The following is an 11,259-nucleotide window of genomic DNA, read 5'->3' on the forward strand; positions in this document are numbered from 1 at the left end:
GTTTTAATGCATATTTAGCCATATTTGTTAATAGTGCCGTTCATCAAAGCTGAATCTCATTGCACGTTCTTTTTCATTTCATCCAAAATCCATTTTTGTTGGTTAGTGTCTCCTTGACTGTCTGCACGAAAGTGTGTGATTTTCTAAAACTGAATGATAAGGAAACTTTGTTTCACTAGTGTTGCAATTCAATTTTGGCATTTAATTTTGAGTTCCATTTAAAAAGTCCTGGAAACAATTATGTAGTCTATATTGTATTGTATATTAAGTACTTATTCTTCTAGAGTTTAGGTTCACTTGAAATTGGGGGAAAAAACTAAAAACTAAATGAAAAGCAGAAAAAAAGTTTATTTCTTGGGTGAAGCAATCAGGTGGATCTTTGATGTTCCAAGACCCTATTATGTTCTGGAGCTGGTCTGTGAAGTATACTGTGCTATAACGTCAAAAGCATTGCCAGGAGAAACAATAGGGTTGTCAAAAGCCAGTTTGGTATTCTCAGTGTAGGTGCTGAATTTTCACCACGAGATGGCTCAGCTGATTCATGAATTGTGTCATCTGTTCAAATACAAAACACACAGTCAATAATTTAACCGTAACATCCATCTGCTTCATGACTGTCATGTTAGATTTCACATTAAATAATATATTTGTTTTGTTTAAGATGCAGAAATATGGGTTTCATCCACTCAGTTGTCTTTTACATATAAGATTCACACAAATATTTTCATGCAAAAATATACAAGACCTATAATGTCCTGAGGTTTCCCCTACAGTGATAGATATGCTGAGCAAAGGACCTGTTCTCTATACTGATGAGCACCTAAAAGAGCATACAATATGTTGGATGGTCATTTATCAGCATTGGTATTTAGTTATGAGAAACCTGAGTGGGCAAAGGATTGAGTAGAACTTTAAAAAACATACCCTTGCAGTGAGGTGTAGCTTGTTTAGTCTAGGGAGCTCAAATAAAGCATATTTAAAGTACTTTCCTGAACCATGGTCCCACCGGGCTGCTAGACTGGCCCCCACAGCCATTTCTCACATGGGCTCTGTCAGGGTTCAGCATTTGAGACATTATTTATATTTTTGGCATGCATATGAGGTGGGATTTCAATGTCTAGGAGGTAGTGAGCATGTAGTCTACTACCATACTTCCAAAAGCATTAGTGTTCAATTGTGATGGGCTACAGCGTCTTCACCCCCGTCTCTGGCAGTCTAAGGACTACTGATCATGTCTAATACAGGTCCATGAGACCTGAGGATGCCAAAGGACATTCTACAGCTGGAGCAGAGGGGAGAAAAGTGAGCACTGATCACCACAGGACCTAGGATCGGGTGAGTATATCTGCCTTTTGTTGAGCCCCTTAGAGAAAATAGGCACCTGACCCTTGCAGTACTGGGGTGCATCTACTGCAAGGGTAAGTTTTTTTTTACATTTCCTGGAGTTCTTTAAGAGGTGTCCTCAGTACTGACTGCTCCTGACAAAGATGTATTGTAATTATATTTTTTGCTTCTTTTTACATAAAAAATAACTCTAAAGCTCTGGACTCAAAGGTCTACTTGTTCAGTTAAATATGTTTACATCTCATAGGCAAACATTTATGACTGCCTAACAATAACACCTATATGAGCTTATTTTTCTTGGTGAATGAGAAGACCTGTCTCTAAATCACAATAAGGTTCAGGTAAGGGCTCTACTCAGGCCACTGAGGTTCGTCCACAGTAAAGTCATCTAACCATGCCTTAATGGACCTAGCCTTGGGCACAGTCATGCTGGAACAGGAACGGGCCTTTGTATGCTGTAACATTAGGAGCAACTTTCACTGAAAACATCTGAATGCAATCATTTGGAGGGTGTCTACATACCATTGACCATATAGTAAAATCTGTCACTTATTTATAAAAACACTTGTTACACATTTAAAGGTTCAGCATTTAGAGCATTATGCCTATTTTTTGGCATGCATGTGAGGTGGTAGTGAGCAAGTGGTCTAAAGCCATGCTTACAAAAGCATTAGTGTTAAATTGTGATGGGCCTCTGGATCTTTGGTTGTTCAAATACTAAAATTAGTTTTTTATGTGCAAACTACTTGTTTCTCTATGGGGCAGATATCTTGCCCCCCTCTCTGATGAGGTGTCAATGTGGACCTTTAGACCCCTTAATTATTCACCAGCATGTGGTATTATACCACATATGGTGTTAGTGGTAGTGATGTCAGAAGAGATTCCAGGGAGACATCTCATCTGAGTTTCCAGCATATTTAAAACCATTACCCCTCACATTTCAGTGGCTGAGAATGATAGAAGTGTGCTTGCTACCATTTGGGATCTTGGCTAAATCACCAAGGAGATCTGCACAGACCATACTTAGGCATTACTGGACACCTTTAGGTGAAATAGTCACATTAGAAGACCCTTCATCAAGGCCCATTTAGGTTGCATATAGATCCCACTTATGGCTATGCCAAATCCCCTCCTGAGTACTGTGGGGCCTGAAGAGCACAAGTACCCCCTGTGTTGTAGGGCATGCTGGCTGGTATCTACTGGAATTGCAGCACACTGCCCCACAGGCTTAGTAGGACAGGTTGGTAGTGATAGGGAAAATGTTTTATTTTTTTAGTATTATTAATAATATTATTGTTATTTTTATTTTAAACAATTCTTTAAGTACTGAACCTTTGTTAAAAAGTTTAGCAATATAAAGTATTGGAGCCTCAATCGTTGGTGTGGTAAATATTGCTAAATGTCAGCAAACGTGTTTTGCATGCAACTAAACCTAGACAGGCAGACATTCCTAGATGTATCAACTCTTTTATAAATATGTTTCTAAAAACTGACAAATTGTTGTAATATTCAAAAAATTATGATAACATTTGTAATAGCTATTTGTACTAGGGATGCACCGATACCGGTTTTTCGGTATTGAGAACTAATATTTTTTTAAGTGCTCACCAATATCAGGTACCGATGCCGTGTGCCCAGATTATCAGGAAGTCAGGCATCAGAGTATCGGAGCATTTGGGCGAGTACTCGGTATTGGCACTGATACCGATGCTAGTATCGGTGCATCCCTAGTATGTACAGAATACAGTTTATCTTTATCCTGTACATTATTGGTTTACTGGATAGGCCCAAAAACTGCATAAATGTTGCTTTACCTAATATATAATAATATAATCAAACAACATTGCAATTATACATATTATAGTATTCATTATGGATTAGCTAAATATATACAGATATTTAACTTATTCTAGTACATAACTATATTGTAAGGTTACTAGATAAACTGATTAATTAGGTACACATACTCAGCTTTGAGCAAAGCAGTTCCCTCTGTATGCCACCATTCCAAGATAGAAGAGCTGCTTCATAGCAAGAGTGATGTTATTAAAGGTAAAATTATATGGGGTTAATATAGTCTAATGAACTTAGGAATATAAGCAATGGTTGTGTAGTGTAGCAGTTAGTATAGAGAGGGAGCTCTGTATTGCATTGAAAAAGATCTTGGATCTGACTGTACAGCTGTGTCACTAAAAAAAACAACTTAATTGCATACTGTAGCATTTTTTTAACTTTTACATTTTCGACCACCCAGCTTCTCATATAGCTGATGCATGTCTTTAGTATGTGTCCATAAATAATCAGATCATCTGGTGAGCTAACTAAAGCATAATTCAAAGATATAAATCATTTTCAGCTATATAAATACTTGTAACAATACCATCATTTTATAACAATATTTTAAAGATTAGTTAAAGTGCAAATTCTTCCACCATGCTTTCATTTATTCTTTTTTTATTGTATTTTTTCTTGTATGAACAAAATACCAATTAATGAAATTATTTTCTTTTTCAGAATAGAGAGAATTTTGTATTTTAGATCCTACCGCAGCCTCAGGGTTAGAACAGCCCCAGTGGCTGATGCCATAGCATGATTTAAGCAGCATGCAGTTATCACTCTGAATGGCCAGTTGGGCAAAGATAAGATTTAGGGGGTGGTGTGGATCTACCACATTCTCCCCAAGTCAGAACAAGGCAGTATTGGTAAAGTCAAAGTTATCTGTGGGTGCCAGGAGGACAGTTTTAGTGAGGGAACTCTAGAAAAAAAAAGACCCTTGCATAATTATTGATGGCCAATTCCACCCAGAACTGATATTATAGTTTAAATGAATACCATTGAGTTAAATCAACAGTCTGATTTTTACATCTCTATGAGGTTCAAATGGTGCAATTTCCCTAAAACAGTCTCCACCTTCTGCTGCAAGGTTATAATTAACAGGGTTATTCACAAAAAGGTGAAGAGTTTGTTGAAGGCAGGAGAAGTGAACAATCTAGGCCAAAATAGCTGATTTGGAAAAATTCCCAAATTCAGCTCACTTTCCGGTTCAGCTATGTTGTCCTAGCTTGTTCACTTCTTCTGCCTTCTCCAAACTATTCACCCTTTTGGGAATAACACCCTAAGTTTTCACGGTCTCCCAACTCCACCTTCTAATTATTGTCATTTGTCATATTGTATCATTGTACACCGCAAAGAATCCATCAGTGAAGTGTGACAACACTTTGGAATGCGAACAGCAGATGGAGGAGACTGAAAATCTGGAAAGAGCATCTAGTCAATGGAGTCCTCAAGAAACATAAGAATTCAGTAAGTGATTTAACCTACCACTGACCATACAAAGTTAGAATATCAGTTTTGGGTGCACTTTAACACATCAGATTACACCCAGCAATGCAGTTTCAATGTTAGGAACAATTATTATATAACTAAAATGAGAAAGCTGCAAAAAATCTTTTACATAATGTTGTCATTTTGAATCAAGAACAGACTATGCAGGGCTTAGCAGGGTGGTAAGCTGTCCATATATCATGGCTTTTGTTCAATTAATTAATATATTAAGTTGTTTCCTAACTTCTTGCAATCATTTGCATACATTTGATTGTTCACTTTCAAGTGTTATTAAGACATGTTACAAAAAACAGGCAGGGATGGTGGAAGAAGCAGCCACACACAGAGCTCCATGGTAAACCCAACGTCCGCCCCAAATTTAGCCCAACAAAATGCAAAGATTCATCTCACTGACTGAATTCTGGGCTGGTCAGATTGGCAGGTAAACTTGGTGCTTCAATGAGATCAAAGCCTGCAGGGGAAAAGAGAGGAGTACCACTATGCTGCAGATGAGTACTAGTAGGTTATGATTATGGATGTGTGCTGTAGTTCACTGTGTGTGTGTAATGTTACTTTAAACCAATGAGCAGAAGGCAGATTTGAAAATGCGGTTTACAGGGGAACTGGAGACTGTTCCCACCATCGCAGTTATGGGTATTATCCAATTTAGTTTTTTAATTGGCTGTTAGAATTTTTACCAGTTTTTTGTGGTTTTAGGTGTTTATGGTCTTTTTTAAAATGTATTGTTGTCTAGTGTATGGACATCTTTTCAATCATTGGCTGGAATGTAAGAGAATAGTGTAAGAGAACAAACATGTGTAATTACCATAAAGTGCACCCATTATGCCTTTTGAAGTATAGCACTAAATGGTATAACTATATAAACAGCCAATAAAGTGCTGAACTGTATTATGTATGCATCTTTATAAGAGCCTCATGTCTGCTGTTTGTTAAGTGTTTATATACATTCAATCTACAAGATGTCTCCATGGTCTCATTGTGGATTAATGCAGCATTTAGGGAACATGAAAGGCAACATAACACTTTAAGCTCTGGACATAACCTTATCCTCTTCATAAAACAAATCATGAATTAGTGAGAAGTGGAGTAAGCCGTCACAATGGCAGATGGAATTTGAACTGTAAAAGGATGTCAGTGACAGGGGATGAAGGTCTTAAAAGAAAGTGTGAAATGTTGACCAAATAAGACATCACAATAATGACCTGTGAAAGAAACAGTGGCACTGAAGGAATTAAATATTTTCAATTATTTGTGATAAACTTAAAGAAAGGCAGTGGTGTAGCTTATAGATGGAAGGCTGGACCCTCATCTGGGTAGCAAACATTTTCAGGTGGCTGCATGCATTCCTTATATTTGTTGCAGAGTTGTCACAGTAGCCCTAAATCCTGGGGTGCTTTTAAAAGCCAGAGCTTGGTCACGGTGTACACGGTTTACTTTTACATAAGTAAACTTTAATAATGTATCCATATATAATTCCCACAATTTTTTTTCTGTAGCTATATTTTTATTTAAGTAAACCTACATTTTTATTAATAGTCTTGTTAGAAAGAAAGTAACAGAAGGACTGCAATACTTACCTTTCCTTGGGAAATGCTGGTTTAAGTGCTCTACTGTGTCAACAAGGTGACTGGCAATGAGACCTTTGTTGAAAGTAGAGATCAGCATTTTAACTAGTTGATTCTTTAGCAGAGATCATAACATTAAGCGCCTAGGCTCTTGGTCACATGACTAGCACAGGAGAGTGTTATTCTTCTGAATCTCTGCTTTTTTTTCTCTCTCCATTGTAAGCAGGCACAGGAGAATTCTGATCCCCATCCTCCTCCATGGGCCCAGATATGCACATTTAGCCAACTAAAACACGAATATTTGTAGAAAGATATTTCATAATAAATATATTCATGCCCGCTGGTTCATTTGATATGCAATGTAGCTATTATGCATGACCATGATTCTAGCAATAAATGTGCCGTGCTACCCTACCTATAAACAGCCTATAATAGTGTGAAATTACAGTGTACAAAACAACCACTATAAACAGCGCTATTAGTGCTATTAGACCTTGCTGTTGGTCTAGTAAGGAGGTGAGGAGTATTCTAAAGGGCTGCACAAGGAGGGGTTAACACAAGGGTGTTAAAGGAGAAACAAAAAATATAATTGAATTTTACACCTTATCACAGCTTGGGATCACTTATGTTGTTACAGTGTAACTTTTTGATGGACACTTTTTCTATTGTGGCACTGTGACTATCGAGTACATTATATGTTCAGTCTATGTTGTATGTTTTTCATATTATTTGTATATAGTGGTTGTTTTGCACACTGTAATTTTACATTATTGTAGGCTGGTTATAGGTAGGGTAGTGGGGCACATTTATTATTACAGTTCTACCTAATTCTCACTACTATTTAGTGCATGCAGCTGTATATTGGCGGAAGATTATTTAATATTTGGCATATATTAATCTATTAAAATGGAAACTCAAACTGTATTTACTTTTTTAACTGCAGAGAATGGTAGAAAAAAATAGACACAGTCTAAATCTAAAGTCAATGCATTTTAGAATTCCATGTGGCTGTCAACTGGAAGGTTTTTGGGTTTTAATATTTACCCACAAAGAAATGGACCTTTAAAAGTGTAAAAATGTCACTATGGCTTTCACAGAAGTGTTGCTAAAAATTTTTAAGGGGTAAGGAAGAAAAAAAGCTAAAAAACAACAACACATTTACCAACATTTGGCGCTAGGGTCCCTTAAGTCCCAGCTGGAGCAAATTCCCTAATCATGGAGAATTTAAGAAGATATGCAGAAAGTCAATGGAGAGACCAGACAGGTCGGCTGAAACAGAGTTATGAAGATTTACCTGGATAGACAGAGCTTGGGAATTTATTAGCTTTGATTTGTTGTATATTGTTGGTAACAGGCAAGCAGATATAATTTTTGTGGGTTCAAATCCCAGTTAAGAAGGATTATATGCGAGTGTTTTTCTAAGCACTTGCTAAGCTGGTAACTGTGAACTGTGTAATGAGAATTCAGCTTTAGCTTACTGTAAGTTTCTACCTCTTTGGAAACAGCTGAAACATTTTCAGCCTGTCAGAGTATTTCCTTATTTTTTTAAAATTGATGAAAAGTGTTTGCAAAATGCCCATGCATGGACCAATTGTTTTTGAATTTTAAAACATCGGTTGCCTTGTTTACAATATATACATTGATGCAATACACACACACCCATATGTATGCATGATACATTCTGCATCATAGAGCAGAGCAAACATTTATCTAAAATCATCCATTTGTGGATTTTGCTTAAGTTAACCATGAAATATCAGTGTCCCCACAGCTCAAGTTACAGCCATACCTTTTTTACTGATTTTTAAAAATAGTTTTGATACTGGTGGAGCAGTGCAAATATATATTTAGACAATGAATGTTGCCCACTCTTAAGGAACTAACTTCATGTATAACTTTCTTTTGCAGGCAAAAACATGTCCATGTTCATATATAATGGGGGGAATTTATCAACATAGTTGCATCAACAGCGTCTTTTAAACTGTTGTAACCCTGATTTCTAGTGCATATAGTGGCAGATTTATTATCCTAGTTTATGTTTAATTCCTAAATGCCTTCATAAGGAGAATTGTCTATAAATTGTCCATAAGTTGTCTCTGTCTCTAAATTGTCTCATAATTATTGCAAGCTTGCTGGGAACCTCCTGGATGACAGCGGAATAGTCCCAAAGTGCTCAGCTGATTTGAGGATGTGAGGTGAATTATCTTTGTGACACTCAGAAGTGATCAGGAGCACTTTTAGGTTGAGCGATAGGTTGAAGGTCTTTTACTGTCACAATTGCTGGACGCAAATACTGCGCAGTTGAGAAATTATGCAAATAGTTGGAAAATATGTGCAGTGAGTTCCAAAGATTAATGTGTCACAAGAACACTTAAAGTTGCAAAACAGAAATAAAACACCTAGGGGGTTATTTACAAAGCTGGCTTAGGCAGCCTAGTGAATAACCGACCCGAAGTGAATTGAGCTGAACGCCGTTCGGCTATTCACTTCAGGCTTGTACGGCTGATTTCAGCCGTATGTAGGCTGAAATCAGCCATACATCGGGTGGCTTTGGGTCGGCCGAACATGCTCAGCATGTTTAGCCGACCCGAAGTGCAGAAGGAGTTCGACTCAGGCAATCAAACATCTGGATCGGCGGAGCCGAACCTCCGGCAGGCTACTCGCTGTTGTTTGGCCTATTCTCATAGATGTCGAACAGCAGTGAGTGAATAGCCGAACGCTATTCACTCACTCGGCATTTAGCTCGGCTATTCTGCTCGGTACCTCTGGTGGTACCGAGCAAGAAAAGAAAAATAGTCAAAAAAAGTAAAAAAAAATAGATTGGGTGACAGCTAGCTACGCCCAACTGTTTTCTATTGGCCGGGACCAGCTGTCATTACAATGAGAGCTTGTCGGAGCGGCAGTGATATGAAAGCCGACTCTGCTAATCTCTCATCCTAATGGCAGAACAGCGTCCGCTGGTTACATAGTAAGCTCTCATTTGATATGCAAGTAACCAGCGGACGCTGTTCTGCCATTAGGATGAGAGCTTAGCAGAGTCGGCTTTCATATCACTGCCGGCTCTCCTAAGCTCTCGTTGTAATGACAGATGGGCATCCCTGGTTACTGGGTACGCCCATCTGTCATTACACACGGAGAACCTGGCGGAGCCGCGGTGTAATGTCAGAACGGCGTCCCTGGTTACTAGGTAACCAGGGACGCTGATCTGAATCTGCAAGTGGCCGGAGGCAGCTGTGAGATGAAGGCCGACTCCGCCCAGCTGTGAGTAGCAGGCTGTCGGCCGGCCAAAGGCCGGCTTCGAGTTTCCCCTGGGCTCAGTCGAGCCGAAGCATATGCCTTCGGCTCGACTGAGCACCTCGCCCAACTTTGGGAGCTGTACGGGCTATAGTAAATAGCCCGTACAGCAGCCCTTCGGTTCTACTGAACCGAAGGTGTCCTGGGGCTGAAGTTAGCCGAAGAATCAACCGAAGCTACGGCTAGATTCTTCAGCAGCTTTGTGAATGCTTCTAATGTTTTTCCATCACTGTGATAAATTGCGGTTTGCTTAGCCTTAGGCCTTCACTGGCACTGGTAAACAAAAAGGAAAATTCATGGCGGCAGCCAATCAAAAATGTATCTGAAGCTGGTGCCTCGAGTCATTATGGGAATTCTGATATGCTGCACACTGCTTAAGTCCACACAGTATGGGATGACATCACACACACACACACACACATATGCTCAAACGCCATACATTCATATGAGTAATATTATAACCACCTAGGCAGGCTGCTATATTTTTGCCCCATGTCACTATAAGTAAAATGTGCCTACAGCACACTTTGAATTTGTCTGTAGGAGTTTAGGTTTGTGGGGTAATTGTATGTTACAATTTACTAAGCATAAGGATTTTACTTTTAGAAACTGGTAAGTAAAATAGATTCAGATTAAACATTTATTTGATGACTTCAAGATGACCTGAATGCTGTTACCCCAAACTAAAACTAGCACTGTAAAACACAGCTCTCCTTTGACCTGAAACATGGTCAGGAAGAACAGTTTGTCCATCATCTGCCATGAACGCTTAACTATTGTATCTGGCCTGCTTCCTGTTTGCGTATTTTAATGGTGAAAAAGTCCTTTGTTGCAGCATTTGCTCTGCATTTTTATCTTTTTTTTTGTTGGCCTATATGGTGTCTACAAGATTACTGTGTACCAGATGGTTGTGGATGCACAACACAACAATTGTGATCAGAATGTGTCTTGAATTAATCAAAAGGATTCTAAGGAGGAATGTTACAAACTGTAAATTTATTGGTGGTACATTAGGTGAATTCTGGCAGACAAAATAGAAAATAATGCGGTACCTTGTAATCAATTTTGTTTTGGGTAAATATACAGTATCTTAGTTGGATATTGATATACAGCAATGCATAATAAGGAGAGATCAAGAGCCTCCATGAAAAGCAAGACAGAAGCTTTTGCTTATCACCAAGAAAAGAAAATGCAGACAACATTACAAACTTGACAGAGATTTAGAAAGTGCAGCTTTCATTTCAGTTTAGGTAAATACATTCCAGGTGCATCAATACAAAAAATTTGCAAAATCTTACTTTTTTTCCAATCAGCAACAACTTGAGTACCCTGCCCTCTGCCAGCATGGTGCAGAGTGGAACCCTTGCTCTCTGTGAGGAAGCAATGATCTCTTTGCAGAGGTCTAACATCCCCCCTGCTGAGTCAGAACCAGAGTGTTCCAGTCAGCAGGACCTCCGCTGAGACCACTACTTCCCCACAGAAAACAAGGCACCCACTGTGCAGTTGTTGGCAGGAGACAAAGGGGTCTATTCACTAAGCTGCTGAGTGCAGCCGAGTGAATGACCGATCTGAAGTGAAGTGAGCCGAACACTGTTCGGCTATTCACTTCAGGCTGGTACAGCTGAAATCAGCCGTACATCGGCTGAAATCAGCCGATCATCGGCTTGCTTCGCGTGGCTTCGGGTCGGCCGAACATGCTCGGCATGTTCGG

The 11,259-nt window shown here is 39.0% G+C and overlaps 1 protein-coding gene across 3 annotated transcripts in view; it reads right to left on the reverse strand.

The window, feature by feature from the left end:
* Positions 1-291: 291 nt before the first annotated feature.
* EFNA5 (ephrin A5) overlaps positions 292-11,259 on the reverse strand; it is a 393,716-nt gene continuing 382,748 nt past the window's right edge. The window contains exons 5-6 of one of the 3 annotated variants that reach the window (XM_018565853.1): positions 5,084-5,140; positions 383-555 (exon numbers count right to left, since the gene is read on the reverse strand). In XM_018565853.1, the coding sequence (XP_018421355.1) occupies positions 434-555; positions 5,084-5,140 (179 nt within the window). In that variant the 3' untranslated portion in view covers positions 383-433. Of the gene's footprint in view, positions 556-5,083; positions 5,141-11,259 lie in introns of all 3 variants that reach the window. The other 2 variants (XM_018565854.1, XM_018565855.1) reach the window with 2 other exon arrangements.

Source organism: Nanorana parkeri, unplaced genomic scaffold (genome assembly GCF_000935625.1).
Source record: "Nanorana parkeri isolate BGI_ZX_2015 unplaced genomic scaffold, ASM93562v1 scaffold894, whole genome shotgun sequence".
Classification (NCBI taxonomy): domain Eukaryota; kingdom Metazoa; phylum Chordata; class Amphibia; order Anura; family Dicroglossidae; genus Nanorana; species Nanorana parkeri.